At 37.2% G+C, this 17,686-nt stretch overlaps 1 protein-coding gene across 32 annotated transcripts in view; it reads right to left on the bottom strand.

The window, feature by feature from the left end:
• The window catches only part of Ints6 (integrator complex subunit 6), a 91,204-nt gene that overhangs the window by 61,439 nt on the left and 12,079 nt on the right, over nucleotides 1-17,686 (bottom strand). For all 32 annotated transcript variants that reach the window (XR_013042471.1, XR_013042470.1, XR_013042466.1 and 29 more), the window contains one exon: nucleotides 4,449-4,538. Coding sequence is in view for 6 of the 32 variants with exons in the window: in XM_076545153.1 (XP_076401268.1) it covers nucleotides 4,449-4,538 (90 nt within the window). In the remaining 26 variants the exon portion in view is untranslated. The remainder of the gene's footprint in view (nucleotides 1-4,448; nucleotides 4,539-17,686) is intronic.

The raw sequence follows: 17,686 nt of genomic DNA on the forward strand, positions 1-17,686 counted from the left end.
TAAGACGGTTGGTTACATCTACAGTAAATTGTTATGCTAAGATCTTGAGATCAAATTAAATTGTATGTAATGTTAGAAAGAATTTGCCAATTACATGAAAGGTAGCAGCGCCTATGAGATGGGATGAGTCTACTTTTTCAGTGCTTCCACATACTTAGAATCACTATTTTTTTTTTGTTCCTCCCCATCCTCCGCTCTAACGGTCTGTCTGCCTTGCAGTGTTTGCTGAGCTCTGAGGGGGTGACAGATGTCTTATTAAGGGCCGAGCACTCAACACTTATTCTCAGCACCTTGATCAGTTTTGAGTCTGTATTACTGTGACTGACTCACTGCAAAAAGAAGCTTCTTTGCCCAATACTGAGGCAGCACTGTGTATGGCATACAGTTTAAAGGTCTGCAATGTGCATTTCCAGCTGGCCATCGAAGAAGGCTATAGCACTTTACAGCCCATGCTCCACTTTTTGGAACGACTTAGCCAGTACAAGACAGTTTTTCTTGTGGCAAGAAGAGTGGCTTGCTAGCATAAGCTTGCTTTGCAGTGGGGTATGAAGTCAGAACTAGAATCACTATTTTTATCACTCAAAACACTACTTAAACACTGTCATGAAACACAACACCAAAGACTTACCCTGTTTTATATTCATTGCCTAGAAATGCTCTGCTCAGTATTTATGGGAGACTAAACAAATTCTGAACAGAATTCTCTATATCATACTTGCATAGAAAGCTGAAATAAAGGTAAGAATCCAGATGGAAGTAAATTAGCCTGTGGAGACAGCTCAGTCAGACAAGTACCTATCACACAAGCACAAGGACTCGTCAGATCCCAGTATCCACATAAAAGCCAGGTACAGTGAGTACCTGGAAAGCCTCAGCACTAGAGAGGCAGAGACAGGAGGATCCCTGAGATTTGCTATCCATCTTGCCCAGTAGTGAGCTACAGGTTCAGGAAGAAACTGTCTCAAAAATAAGGTAAAGAGCAATAGAGGAAGATACCCAAAATCAACTTATGGAATGCACATGTATCTGTAAATACACTCACAGCACATACAAATGGAAGATAAATTCTAAACACATTCAACAACAGAATCAAAGAGGTGCTGGGTAGACCCAGGAAGCAGGGGGAAGCACCATTGGGCTAGGATACCTTCACAATTTAGATTAATTCTAATATAGATTTTGGCAGCAACAAATACCATAACCGAAGCAAATAATTTTATTTCTTTTGATCTCAATTTCCTCATTTGTAAAATACAAGATAAGACTAAATAAAAATATATATGCTATGAGGATTATGAGAGGCAGCAAGGTCACTCATTCTGTACTAACAGAGCAGACAGGACCTACCACAGCAGATGTCATACCTCTCAAGCAAAGTGCATCATGACAGTGGAACACACAAACCCACAAAGAGAAATAGGTTACATCAACAGTAGTCACAGCGGGGCAAATGTGGTGCATGCCTGTAATCCAACTACTTCGGAGGTGGAAGCAAGAGGATCTAAGTTTGAGGCCAGTGTTCCTCTATGAGTTCAAAGCCAGTCTGAGCTAGAGAGAGAGAGAGAGAGAGAGAGAGAGAGAGAGAGTCTATTTTAAAAAATAAAATAAAAACCAGCCCCCAAACCACTAAAAATTACATACATACATTCTGTAAAATTCCTTAAATGGAAATTAATCACACATTTACTCACTCAAAAATACAGAAAGAGAATCCAGTTTTGCCAAAAGCAAAGGTAAAGAGACTTGAAGAGATGTAAACACAAAATTGACATTCCCTAGTAAAAATAACAATATAGATCATTCATGGAGCAAGCATATAAATGCACATATACACATCCACAGAGTGGAGAGAAACAATGAGTTGGGATATTGTTCAATGCTAGAGCAATTGCCTTGCATGAACTAGGCCCCAGGTTTGATCAACAGCACTGGGTGGAAGAGAGAGGTAGAAGAAGAGAGAAACATGCAGGGGCTTTCTCAAACATGAATAAACTTCAAAATCCAAAATGCTTGCCTTAAAAATAAATGACCTTTCTGCTTCAGGTAAGGAGCAGCAACAGGAATCAATTTTTAACTTCCTATTAGATTTAACACATCAACATCTGTAATATTTTTAATGTAAACTCTATTCTTAGTATTATACTAAATATTACACAAGGTAAGGAGAACAGAAAGGTTAAGATCTCTGCCCACAAGAAAATCTTCTCAATCTTATTTGCAAGTTAATATTAGAATATTATAAAGACACAGTAATATCCTTCCCAAGGAAGGAATCAGAATGAAAGTTCAACAATTCCAATTCCCATGTACATTTCAAGGTATCTTAAAGCTAAAGAAGTCTCATAAATAGATTTTTATAAATAAAACAGATCCAGATATACAGGAACAAACTACATCACCAAAGGCATTTCTAGAAAGGCAAGAGAAAGAGTGCCATGAATAGATAGCCTTACAGATAGGCATATTTTACAACAGAAAACAGAAATAACTGCTTAATCAAAATCATTAAGGTAAAAAAGACGACCACAAAAAGACTTGGAATTTTGAGCCAGGTGTGGTGGCACATGCCTTTAATCCCAGCATTTAGGAGGCAGAGACAGACAGATCTCTGTGAGTTCAAGGCCAGCCTGGTCTACAGGATAGCCAGGGCTACACAGAGAAACCCTGTCTCAAAACAAAAACAAAATAAACAAAAAAAGACTTAGAATTTCTACAAAATGAACACAAACACTAAAATTATTATGGATAAGAGAGAAAAATCAATTTGAGAGTTTCGAAGTTCAAGCTAAGTGACATTTCTATTGTTTGTGATTACAGATACAATCAGTGTTTGTCTACTAAGAGTGGCAGGACCATAAATGGCTATACATTGTCAACTAAATCTAAGAAAGTCCAATAACCCATTCAGTTCCACTTTCAAGCAGGCAATAAAATAGCTAAATATAGTTTATAATCTATTTTTTCTGTGCTATCTCAATGAATATATCCTAAAATCTCTTTAACATTAACTACTGAAACAATGTAATTCTAGCATTTCTCTCCTAACTCAAATTAGGTAATCTAAGTTCTGCACTGATTCTATTGCCTCATGATGGAATGATACAATACACTTTTTCTTTATAGCCCACCCCTTTCACATACATCTTTTTCATTTTAGATTTCAACAACACTACGAAGGAAAGCAAGAATTATTGTCATTTCATCAATAAAGGAGAGATTTAGGGAAATTAGATTACTGGTACAAAATTCACTACAAAGTACTTGAATTAAGAAAGAAACCCACATACTCTGACCTCATGTAATTTATATTCCACAGTGTCACACAAATGGAAATAAATTCCAAATCTTTAATTACATTTTAATTCTAATTGCAAATCTAAATCTAATTCTTTAAACTCCATACCTTTCCCATTTCAAACTCTAATAAATACCACAGAAACTAAGAGCTAATGCAAACAGTAACGAGTCTTTAAAAGATCACCTGTACATCAGAACGTCCAGAAGAAAATGAGTAACACATTTACCAACAGTTCAAATATAATAAAAACACTCTGAAGTCTGCTTCCTTTAATCTAATGAACTTATCCTACCACAGCACACACAATTCACTGACAGACAGCAAATGACATTAGCTCTCAATTATTCATACTACACGACTGAGAGGAAACATCAATGCGGAAGAATCCTGCCTTTTCTAGTTTTAACCTACTCTCGGCACTGTGGTACTCCAGCCTGGACTCCAGTCAAACAAAAACCACCCAGATGACATGACTGGAGAGGAAATGTCTAGGAAAGGCCTATGTATTAAGTCTCGGTCCCATGTTCAGGATGCTATTGGGTGATGGTGGCAACTCTGAGAGATGAAGCCTGGTTGGAGGAAGTTGGGTCAATGGTAGATAGTCTTCAAATTTCAAAGTGTTACCTGATCGCAGACTCTACCTCTCTTTGCTACTTGGCCACATGAAGTGAGCAGCTCACTCCTTCACACTGTCCTACCAATGCTGCCTCACCCAAGGGCCCAAACTCTCCGTCTACTGACTGTGGATGGAAACCTTTCCTATAAAATAAAGCTATAAGCTTATTAATTCAGACCTTCTGTCAGTGATTGAAAGCTATCATAATAATCAACTAAAATAAGTAAAATTATTAAAACTTTATTTCTAGGTTGTTTTTTGTTTAACCCGAAAATAATAATTTTATTACTATATAGACTGACACTGGAGCAGGAGGTATGCTCACAAACTTTGCAAAGAAAGGATTCCTAGTCAAGAAAATATAAAGACAACTGCTATGAACAAGGACAGATGGTCCCAAGAGGTGGGTTATTATAAATTGTATAAGGTAACTAAAGAGAAAATCTAGTACAACGTCTTCAATCCCCTATCATGCACATACACAGAGAGGTTTTCTTGCATCTGTATGACCCATGTGACACACACATGACTTACCTCATCCTGGACACCACTGGTAGTAGTCAACTTGCTCCCATCAGTGATTGTAATAATTATTGCTGGCTCCAAGAAAAAAGGGTTTCTTCCCTGAAGTCAAAACACAAACAGGTATTAAGGCTTAAATTCTCACTTAACTTTTTTTAGTTATAAAGCCAATTCTTAGAAGGTCCCCAATCCCCCTCAATGTATACCATCTCTTTTCATTTTTAAAACATTTTTATTGCATTTAATTTACTTTGTGTGTGTACTAGAATGCCGTAAGGCGTGTGTGGAGACTGAAGGACAACTTAGTCTGTTCTCTCTTACTATGTGGGACCTGAGAGTCAGGCTCAGCAATCAAGTACCTTTTTATTATCCATTAAGGCATCTCACTAAACCCTATCTCTCCTACTAGTAAAATTTACAGAACATATACCTGTTTGCACATTTAAAACAAACTTTTGCCGGGTGGTGGTGGCGCATGCCTTTATTCCCAGCACTCGGGAGGCAGAGCCAGGCGGATCTCTGTGAGTTCAAGGCCAGCCTGGGCTGCCAAGTGAGTTCCAGGAAAGGTGCAAAGCTACACAGAGAAACCCTGTCGGGGTGGGGGTGGGGGTGGTACCAAACTTTTTAGGATACTAATATATATGTAACCACTAATATTGGTTAGCACTAATTAGATATAAAGATGGATTTCTCATTTCTTTATATGTTCTTATGTTTTGACTTATACAGTGTACATTTATATTTATGTATATATAAGTACATTATGTACTTATAAAGTATTTCTTTGTTTTTTCCAATTCAAGATTTTATGCCAGGTGATGGTGGTGCATGCCTTTAATCCCAGTACTCAGGAGGCAGAGGCAGGAGGATCAGTTTGAGGTCAGCCTACAGTCTACAGAGCAAGTTCCAGGACAGTCAAGGCTATACACAGAAACCATCTCAAAAGGAAAAAAAAAAAAAAGGATTTTATACTAAGTGTGTGAGTGTTTGACCTGCATGCATGCATGTGTACTATGTATGTGGTTGGTGCCACAGAGGTCAAAGGAAGACAAAAGACAATTCAGATAGATGCCCTGGAACTGAAGTTATGGACAATTGTGAGCCACCCAAAGTGGGTGCTGGGAACTGAACCCTAGCCATCTGGAAGAGCAGCAAATGTTCTTAACCACCGAGCCGTTTCTCCAGCCCCAGTATTTAATTTCTTAAATGGTGCCCTAACAGTTGAATTTTGGTAATGGGATTTTTCAGGAGCTATCTTAGCCAGGTACCCGCCTTTAATTCCAGCACCTGGGAGGCAGAGGCAGGCGGCTCTCTGAGAGTTCGAGGCCAGGTTGGTTTACAAAGCAAGCTCTTGGGACAGCCAGGGCTGTTATAGAAGAAACCTTGTCTTAAAAACCCAAAGATCACTCACTTCCTAGTGATCTTTGGCTAAGACTGAGTATGGTACAAACTGCAAGCCAGTACTAATGGAAAATGGTGGTACACACCTGTGTTCCCAGCACATGGGAAGTTCAAGGAGGATCATGAATTTGGGACCAGGCTGTATAACAAGGCAGGACCATCTCAAAATACAAAACAGCAGTCTAAAAGCTAAGTGCAATGGCACACAACTCAAATCTAGCACCATGGAACTGACTCAGGAAGAAAGTGACTTCCAGGGCTGCGCAGAAAGCAGCAGTCACTGTCCTGCTCCACCTGTCCTCCTCCTTACCGGTCAGGGAAAAGGACAATATTTTAAGGAGAAGTTTATTCTTGAAGAAGAAAGTAAGACGGCAGATAACCATTATCAAAATCGCCTGTAATCACAATGTCTAAGCAAGTGACAAGGAACATGGATAGGACTACAAAAACTAATTTCACAATATTAGGGTTACCCTCAGATTAGAAAAACTAACAGGAGTCTAAGACAAAGAGTTAAAAATTAACAAGTACCTAAAAGTAAATGCTTGGACAATGAGGGTCAAGAACAAAATGACATGCTGCTATCAAATGTTTTCTGTAAGGTCAAACTACTTCAGCCATCTTCCATTCAAATCCTGACCTAGCACTAGGTTATGCTGATCAGTTCAAGGGAATAAATTCTAGGAAAGAAAACACAACCTTGCCTTTTTATACAAATGGTTCCCAGTTGCCAACTAAGCAAATTCACTATTAACCCTTTAATTTCTTTTATTACCTGAGCTTTTTGTTGTTGTTAATTTGGTGGTGAAGGAGACACATGCCACAGCATATATGTGCTAAGTCAGAGGACAACTTTAGGAGTCCATTCTCTCCTTCCATCATGTGTCAGGTAACCAGACTTGGGGAAAAGTGCCTTTACTACTAAACCATCTCTCCAACCCTCCATATTACCTTGTTTAAAAAAAAAAAAAAGGCAGGGGCTGGGGAGATGGTTCAGTCAGTACAAGCACACAAACATGAGGACCGGTTTGAATCCCACTGCCCATGTATAAACCCAGGCCCAATGGTGCACATTTGTAAGCCCAGTCATGGCAGGAGAAACCAAAGACAAACAAGTCTCTGAAGCTCACTGAGCAGCCAACCTAGCTGAAATCAATGAGTTCCAGGTTCAATGAGACCCTGTCTCAAAATAGGGAACACCTCTAACATTAATCAATGGCCTCTACACATGTACACACACCACACATACAATGAATAATAGTAAGACAAAAGATAGAAATTTCAAGTAGGTAAAACTTGTTTGAAGCTGCAGATGAGCATGATGCATATGCTTACAGTCTCTACAACTCACGAGACTGAAGCAGAATTCAAGGCTAAACTGAGCAACACGTTAAGACCCTCATCTCAAAAAAGAAAAAGGAGGGAAATTCAAATAGATTAAATTCTCTGCTATCATCAGCAGCAAAAATGGAGTGAAGTTTTATTGAATTTGATGTATATCAATATATGACAAAGTTTAATGATTATAGGAATCACTTGGACATCTTGGTAAACTGTAGTCATTCAGTGCTTTAACAAGACCACAGGCTGGGAGATACTACTGTCTACAGCCCACACCTACAAAGTAAGGTACACGGTTATATGCACAAACCATCTGCAGTTTATTCCCTTTCCTTCATATTTACTACTCTTAATTCTTACCAGAGTAACGCACACACTATCTGCTGAATGAACTTACAGTTACAGAAATTATATGATTATAATCTAATCACCATAAAGGAGATCTGCTAGATAAAGTATTTTGATAAGTCATGCCAACTTGTAAATAGCACATATACTTCTCAAATTGATATCAAAGGAATAAAAATAGTTCCCAAAAGTGAAATCTTGAATTGACTGAAAGAAAACCTTTGGATATAACTTGCAGATTCCCAGTACACACAATAAACAAGCTAGTCAGTCATGTTCACACCTGTAATTCCAACACTGAGGAGACAAAAACAAGATGCTCTCTTGGGCTTGCTGGCTATCTAGTCACATAGATGAACTCTAGATTTACTGAGAGACTCTGTCTCAAAGAAATACAGTGAAGAAGCAACTGGGAATGACACTGGCCTCTGATCTCCACATCCACACCCAGAGAGACAGAGACAGCAGAAAGATTGAGAGAGACAAGAGAAACACAAAGAGATATTGATTCTAAATGCAAAACAGCATTGAAATGTCTCAGGACCCTTATAGAAAGAAAACATAATTACTAACCTCCCTTTTCATGTTAGAACACATTTTGGAACCATTACATTCTATGGCTTCTAGTACAGTCACACTAAAAGTCAATCCTAAATTCTAAAATGTGGAAGTTTTCCCACAAAGCCAGATATTGGCAATGTCACTCCCACCTGAGTTTTGTCTCTCTCAAGTAAATGCTTGTTATATTCCTTATTGAAAACCTCTCCTATTTCTACTCATTCCAAAGACCCAGTCGAAATCTCTGTTCTCCCATGAAGTCTTCCTTATCACTAAGGCTGTCAGGAGCCAAACCTTCCACTCTAAAATTCTAACAATAAGATTTTTCAAGCTTTATATTAAGGTAAATGTTCCTTCAAATAAACCTGAGGTTTCAGTGGTTTCGTGGAGCACATTTAAAGTCAAGCAGTTGCCTACCTGTGGGACCCTTGAGGTAGTAGGCTTGAGCCCATACAATGTATTAGGGGGTAGCCTGAACAACACAGCAAGGTGTCTCAACAAAGAATAAATAACAATGATATATATCATTTTCACAACAATGAAAACATACTTAACACTGCTGTACTGTAGATTAAAAATAAATTATGAGCCCCGAGGAGATGGCTCAGCAAGTAAAAGCCAAGCCTGACAAACTGAGTTCAATCTCCAGGATCCACATGGTAGAAAGATTTCCAGAAAGTTGTTCCTGATCTCCACAGGACATGTCATGGCATGTGTGTGTAAGCACAAGTGTGTGTGTACACACCCAGAGTCAACACAATTTTTTAAAAAACATTTTAATAATTAAGATACTAAACTTTATGCTGGGTTTTTATCATGATTAAAAAATACCATCTAGTTGGAAACAAGAGAAATAGCCCAGATGTTAAAAGTACTTGCTGCTCTTGCATAGGACCTGGGTTCAGTTCCCAGCACCTGCATGGTGGCTCACAATCTGTAATTCTAGTTTCAGGAGATCTGATGCCTTCTTCTGGGCTCTCTGAAAACAAGGCATGCACATGGTGCACACACTTAAATGCAAGCAAAACATTCATACATATAAAATACATAAATCTTTAAAAATAATATTTGGTGCCTGTCCTGGATCTCGCTCTGTAGACCAGGCTGGCCTCAAACTCAACAGAGTTCCACTTGGCTCTGCCTCCCTAGTGCTGGGATTAAAGGTGTGCACCACTGCCCACCTTTTTAGTTTCATTCTTATTCTTACATAAGCACAATGAAAATTAGGTTTTGATGCCAGAGAATTGGTCAAAATTTTAATTAAGTAGCAAAACGCTATTGAATTAGGACCCTTGTATATGATGAAGCTCACCCCAAAAATAATACAGTTGACCTTTTTCCTTAGGTTCTACATCTATGGATTCAACTACTATAAATCTTAAAAATGTTCAGAAAAGAAAAACTGTCTATACTGCAAATGTTGTCTTGTTTTTCTGACTATTCCCTAAGCATAGCAACTACAATAACAGAATTTACAAGGAATTAGGCATTATAATCTACAGATGATTTACCGTTCAGAAGAGGATGCACATTGGTTTTTCTGTAACAAAGCTGTTAGCTAAAATTGTATTAGTCTTATACTACACATAACACTCTCAAAAGCCACTACCACAGATCTTGGCAGTAACAGAGTACTTCATGATCGAAAAGTCTTGGAGAGATCAAATTTTCAGGAAGAAATGGTGTAACACAAGACGTACTAGTAGGATTAGTAAGCAGCAACGTTAAGCAGAACTTGAAATTCTAAATCATGATTATTCCATGGCAGCAAGAAGTTACACAAGGACTGGCAAAGGCGCTCAGCAGGTAGGCACCCTGATGACCTGAATTAGATCCCCAGTGGGAGAAGAAAGCCAAAAAATGACCCACCCCCACTAGTTGTCTTGCGACCTCCACACATACACCAAAAACACACAATAAATAAAATGAAGCCAGGCGGTGGTGGCACGTGCCTTTAATCCCAGCACTCGGGAGGCAGAAGCAGGCAGATCTCTGTGAGTTCGAGGCCAGCCTGATCAGTTTCAGGACAGCAAGGGCTACACAGGGAAACTGCCTCAAAAACCAAGGAAAATGGATGGATGGATGGATGGATGGATGGATGGATGGATGGATGGATGAATACAAAATAAATGTTGTACCAGTAGCACATAAATTCTCTAGATACAATTCTACAACAACATAGTTTGTGCTGTATCAACTAACAGTATCTGCTGCTATGATCAAACTGCTATTCTCCATGGCTTTTGCAGCTGACAATGGAATATATCAGAATCGCATACATTAGACAAGCATCTATCACTGAGCTACACGGCCCACCACTGTTCTTTTAAATGTATTCTATCAGCAGCAAAATTAACTAAAACAGGATAGCTACCTGTTCCGTGATTTCACACCAGTTTTTTTCTGCATATAAATCAATATACCTTCTTCCAGCATAAAACAAATGACAACATACAAGAATGATTACTTGTAAAAACTTCAACTTCCAGAGCGTACCCACAGACACACACTCATGAATAGATGGTAAAATATTAATGTCTTTCAATTTTGGAAAAATCACATAAGTATCAAAGAAAAAATATAATCATCTTCTTGGTGCCAACTATTCCCCTCTATAATAACTAAGATCCTTTCTTCTATGAAAAAATCACACACAAAGTAATTATAGAAGTAAATAATGACTAAAGGTGCCAGGTGTCGGTGACACACCTCTAATCCCAGCACTTGTGAGACAGAGCCACGCAGATCTCTGTGAGTTCAAGGCCAGCCTGGTCTACAGAGTAAGAAACAGGACAGGCACCAAAACTACAGAGAAACCCTGTCTTGAAAAACCAAAAATAAAAATAAAAAAAACCTAAAATGACTAAAGGTAATATGTAATGAATTGTTTTTATTCTTCAGGGTAAAAAGCCTTCTTACATTAGAAATTAGTGAGTTTCAAATCACTAACAGTAGCAGGACATGCTGCTACAATAGTTTTTTTCATGTACACTGTTCTTCCCCTGCTTTTCAAAGCACTTGTGTAATAAACTGACACTTTCTCTTGTCAGTATTACTTATGCATCGAATTAGAAGTTTTAGTTATCTACCAGTATAAGTTATTTTTCATGTTTTAAAACAAAAAGCAATTTAATTTAGCATTAAAAAGTCTACATTAAAAAGATTTAAATTCGGCCAGGCGGTGGTGGCGCACGCCTTTAATCCCAGCACTTGGGAGGCAGAGGCAGGCGAATCTCTGTGAGTTCGAGGCCAGCCTGGGCTACCAAGTGAGTTCCAGAAAAGGCGCAAAGCTACACAGAGAAACCCTGTCTCGAAAAACCAAAAAAAAAAATAATAATAATAAAATAAAATTTAAATTCGGGCTGGAGAGATGGCTCAGAGGTTAAGAGCACTGACTGCTCTTCCAGAGGTCCTTAGTTCAATTCCCAGCACCCATATGGTGATTCACAGCCATCTATAATGAGATCTAGTACCCTCTTCTGGCTTGCAAGGTTACATGGAGACAGAATGTTGTATACATAATAAATAAATAAATCTTTAAAAAAAATATTTAAATTCAATGTGTTTTTAGCTATATAGCCATGCCTATAATGTTTGCTTCTCTGATCTTATATTTAAGAGACTATTATATATTTTTATTCTTTTTTTAAAAAATATTTATTTATTATGCAAATAGTGTTCTGTCTGCATGCAGGCCTGCATGCCAGAAGAGGGCATCAGATCTCTTATAGATGACTGAGCTGCCATGTAGTTGCTGGGAACTGAACTCAGAACCTCTGGAAGAGCAGCTAGTGCTCTTAACCTCTTCAGCCATCTCTCCACCCCAATACATTTTTATTCTTAACACAATGTATGTAGAGTCACTTAATTTGGAGACAATGCCTAAGAGTTTTTCTTGGAGTTCACCTTGGTCACAAAGTTTGTGTTGCTTGTTTCCTTGGGGCACTTTCACACACACTTGGCTTTGACTGACTTCCGCATCTCCCTTTTTGTACTGACCTTTTCCCATCACTATGTCACACACACACAGCTGTGCTAGGACATCAGTCAGCACAGGGACTGAGAGTTCACTTTGCCTGTTGACAAGTTCTTAGCAGAGTACAAACAATCATTAGAAAACATGACAAGTTATAAAATTTCGGCTTTAAACATCTATCTGATTTTAAGCAGGCATGGTGGCACAAAAATGTAATCCCAGTACTTGAAGGCTGAGGTAAACTGTATTTTGAGGACAGTAGGCTACATACACCTACTTTAAGGCTAGGCCACAGTACACAGTGGGAATTAGAATTTAAACCAAAGAAATGGAAAAGAAAATCTGATTTTTATACTGACCAAGATAATATGAAGTAAAAACTCCCACTTCACAAAAACTAACAGTTCAATAAACAACTGATCGTGGTGTTAAACATGTCAATGAAAGCATAAAATTTCAAAAAGTTAAAAGAATTAATGCAGAGAGCCCACTTAGAACCAACAGTATTTTTGCAATATTGATAAGCTTGTGAAATGTTAAAATAAATTATTTTGAAATTAGTTTTAAAATTGTTAAGTCAATTTCTTTAAAATACAAAAACAAATCTCAGGGACAGAAGTTTGTTCATTTTATTCAAAACCTAAAAAAAGCAATGGAAGCCGGGCGTTGGTGGCGCACGCCTTTAATCCCAGCACTCGGGAGGCAGAGCCAGGCGGATCTCTGTGAGTTCGAGGCCAGCCTGGGCTACCAAGTGAGCTCCAGGAAAGGCGCAAAGCTACACAGAGAAACCCTGTCTCGAAAAACCAAAAAAAAAAAAAAAAAGCAATGGAAAAGGAACACAGATTTGTACTGGGCCCATAAACCAGTTATAATTAAGCTGAAGCAAAAGATAACTAGCCCTAAGCACTCAGTCCAAATGGTTGTGGCTACATCTGTTACTGGCCTAGTGGACCCAAACTTTCTTCCTATGCCACCACATTCCACACATGTGCAAAGCCTGGCTACTATTTTGCTACAGTGGAGGCTTCTATTGAAGAAAAAATGTGAACCAAGAGTTAGTCAGCTCTCTGCCTCTCCTACTACAACATCTTCACTTAACACCTATCTATTATCCAATCTCAGTGTTTTGCTATATGACAGGAAGAAATGCTCAGAAATAAACAAATGAGATATTAAAATGTATATCCCTAGGCCAAAGCTACCACCAAGAGCAGGAAGATTTTTTAATTTCCAAAACTAGCTCATGATTTTCTTCAATCTAAAACTTCCATTTCAAATAAACAGCTGTAAGCAAAGGAATGTTGAAAAGTAGAACCGTTATATCTTTAGAGCACATCAGCAAGGTTCCTAAACACGACATACTGCTACTCCTTCCTAAGGGTAGGGCTGTTCATTAAGTTATACAGATGGATATACAATTGGTGAGTTAGAGATTCCAAACAAAATATAATTATTGCAGTCAATAAAGACTTCAATAAAATTAATAGGCTTACCTCCAGAGTCAATATTCCAAAACTAAAATTTTAGGTTTTATGTTTTAGAATCTGGAAACAGTATATTTATTAAGACCTCAAATGATGCAGCACAGTTTTTTTTTTTTTTTTTTATCAAATTCTAAAGTAGTCATTTTTTTCTTAAGATTTGTTATGTATATGAGTGTTATGCCTACATGTATATATGTGCACATGTGTCTGGTACCTGAGGAAGTCACAAGAAAGGACTGGCTCCCCTGAAATTAGAGTTACAGGTGGTTGTGACATTCCATGTGGATGCTGGGAACCAAATCTGTGTTCTCTGTAATGGCCAGCAGTGCTCTTAATCACTGAGCCTTCTCTCCAGCCTCTAAAACCCTCATCTTGAACTATGCTTTTAAAATAGTATGCCTGACTATACACAAAGGATTCATTAGAAACTCATTAGCTAAAGTTGCTTATTTCTATTTTTAATACATCTTAAAATTTTATCACTTTTAAAATAATTAGATTTTTTTTTAAAAGACTACAACTGTACATTTACTAGTAACCAAATCCCAAATATTCATGAAAGTTAAAATATGCTTAAGATTCCAAAATAAAACTTTAAAAATCTCCAAGTGTATGCTTAGCACAGGGATTAACAGCTATAATTCCAGCACTCAGTTGGAGAGGCAGGAGGACAGGGAATTAAAAGGCCATTCTGAGCTACATGGCCATTTCAATGCCAACGAAGCTACATTTATTACGACCCTGCTTCAAAAACAAACAGAAAAAGGTAGTATGCAAAAACCTAGTGCATCTGTACATAATCGAGGTCTCTATAAAAAAAAGGTTAAAATTATACACTAAAGAAACATTTTATTTTCAAGTTAATTCTACTATAGAACTATATGCAAATATGATTCTTTTTTCAGCCCTATAATTTCTTATGTGGTAAATTTAACAGCATTAAAAATATAGAATAAAAAGGCTTGAGCAAAAGTATAACTCAAAAGTATAACTCAATCTGTAGTACTAGAGAAAATAAAAAAGTTAGGGAGACTTAACAAATTTATTTTAACAGAATGACTAGGTAACTCTATTCTGGAATTTCATTTAAATCAAATAATAAAGAGATAAAAACTTCACCATAAAAACCAAAAAACTACTAATGCTTGACTTTCTGAAAAGACAATATTTAAGGAACAAATGATAAGTCTAATTTAATAATTAAAACAGAATTTGAGTTTTACATTTAAACTGGATTCTAAAGTTTGAAAAAGATTAGCAAGTTCATTCTGGTAACTCCTAAATAGTAGCAGCAGGCAAACAGAATTTATCCTACCATAGAAAGAGAAATGAAAATGCAAGAATAATTTTACTGAAGAACATTAATAATATGAATAAAAAACCTATTATATTCATTGTATTACAGGGATTAGGCAATATTAATGTGGGAAAATTAATGCAGCAAAATGTTTGAAAGATGACAAGGAAGTAAAATAAATGCAAAAATGTAAATACATTCTTAAAGACAGAACAAGTTAGAAAAAGAAGGTATCAATATGCAGAAAAATGGCACTAAATGAAATAGTAAAAGGTCTTTATTTAAAATACTTCTACTTATTCTAACTTTTATTATTAATCCAGAATGGATAATGTCTGATCTCAAACAAGGTTATATTGAATGCAGATCCTAATGTGAGGTACAAATGATAAGTCTAAGTTTGAAACCCTGTCTCAAAAAAATAAATACACACACACACACACACACACACACACACACACACACACACACACACACAAAGTTTTTAAAACTCAATTTGCCTCAACAACTCACCCAGATCTGTCTATCCTATCCTCAAGTATAATAATCTCCTTAGGTTGCTGACCCACAGAATCTACAGACACTACCTTGGCACAAATCTGGCTAAATCACTTTATTTATTTTACTTTATATGTTTGAGTGTTTTGCCTGCATGTACATATCTATACCAAATGTGTGTCTGCTATCTGAGCGTGACAGATCTACTGGGATTCAAGTTACAGATAGAAGGCTGTGAGTTGCCATGTAAGTGCTGGGAATTGTCCCACGTCCTCTGAAAGCAGATAGTGTTCTTAATCATTGAGCCATCTCTCTAGTCCCCTAAATCATTTCTTGAACTCAAAAGTCAAACTGATTTTTAAATGCTCTACACCAAGCAGACCATAAATGTCTGATTAAGTAAGATGACTCTAGTTACTTCTCTCTGTACATCACTAACAGGCTCTCAAAAGAATGAACTTACATACAATGCTGTCTTTAAAAACAAAAGTATAGGAGTACTGGAGAGAAGGCTTAGCAGTTAAGAGTACTGGCTGGTTGGTCTTCTAGAGGACTTGGTTTAATGCCCAGTATTATATGTCAACTACTGATCATTAACTCATTCAGGGAACCCAACACATTCTTCTGGCCACCAAGGGTACCAGGTACATCTGTGATGCATAGACAGACACATACCCACCCCAAACACCAATGCACATAATATAACGGGCTGGAGAGATGGGTCAGTGGTCAAGAGCTCTAACTGCTCTTCCAGGGGTCCTGAGGTTCAATTCTCAGCACCCACATGGTGGCTCACAACCATCTATAATAGGATCTGACTCCTCTTCTGGCATGCAAGTATATATGCAGAGCACTCATACATAAAATGTAAATAATAAAAAAAGATTTTGCCAGGCAGTGGTGGTGCATGCCTTTAATCCCAGCATTCGGGAGTGAGTTTGAGGCCAGCCTGGTCTACAGAGCGAGATCCAGGACAGGCACCAAAACTATACGGAGAAACCCTGTCTCAAAAAATTATATGTGTGTGTGTGTGTGTGTGTGCGAGCGCGCGCACACACGCACGCGCGCACACACACACACACTTACTTCTTTAAATTAAAAATTTTAATTTAAAATCATGAAATTCTGCAAAGGCTTTCCCTATAGTGAAAACCTAGTCGATATATGTTAACAGATCACAAAAATTAGTGACAAAGCTTTACATTTTTGAAGGGAAAAAAATTTCAAAACTAGGGTATTATGTCCCACATGCTATGGATGAAAGTAAATCTTAACTGGGTAAGACGACGTTAGTTTCAAGACTTTTTAAAGAGTTTTTTTTAATGGATTTTAACTTAGTTTTCTATCCAGACCTATCTTCCAAAAATGGCTTTATTATCTATTCTGTAGTGCTAGAGATCAAATTCAGGAGTTTATATATGCCAGGCAAGTAGTATGAAGCTCTACCTCCACAGTACTCCCAAAATGTCCATAAGCCTTCTGAGCTGCACACACAGACAATGGCTTTAGCATGTTAATATGGGTCATAAAAAAGCAGATGTCACATATGGATGAAAATACAGACTGTAACAAATTTAAAACCTTACCAAAAACATTTCATTAAACCAGAAATCCTATGAACACAATATAATACCTTTTTACATTAGGATCTGCATTCTATATAACCTTGTTTGAGATCAGACATTATCATTATCCATTCTGGATTAACAATAAAAGAATAAGTAGAAGTATTTTAAATAAAGACCTTTTACTATTTCCTTTAGTGCCATTTTTCTGCATATTGATACCTTCTTTTTCTAACTTACTGGTCAAAAATTCAAACTTTTACAATTGTAAAAGTACATAAATGACCATGAACTACTACAATTTAGGCATTACCAAAGACCATGAAAATTACTGTTTTGCTAAATCTTGGCAATCTAATAGCACTAAACCTTGCCATCTCATGAACAGAGCCTTGGTAATCGCCCACTGTCTCACGGCCTAACTTTCCTCAGCACTCTGGGTACGCAATCATGTTAACTTTCTTATTTAAAATAATTGTTTTTAACTTTGAAATAATTGCATTTGGAGTTTTTAATCTTGTTTATGTTTTCTAATATCTAACAAGACTCAAAAGCTTTAAGATGAAAAAAGCATTTTAACAAACCAATATCAGTTCTGTCATTCATTAACCATAAATGGTAACATCTAACAGGTAATATTACAATTACCTTTGCTCACATACTTAAAACTAGTAATAAAGTGTTGTAGAAAATATAATCCTTCTAAATCCTTGTCAGGACCTTTACCACAAGCCCCATAATGTATTTGGGCAAATCAAACTGATGGAAAAGACTCCCTAGTC

Source organism: Peromyscus maniculatus, chromosome 9 (assembly GCF_049852395.1).
Source record: "Peromyscus maniculatus bairdii isolate BWxNUB_F1_BW_parent chromosome 9, HU_Pman_BW_mat_3.1, whole genome shotgun sequence".
Taxonomy (NCBI): Eukaryota; Metazoa; Chordata; class Mammalia; order Rodentia; family Cricetidae; genus Peromyscus; species Peromyscus maniculatus.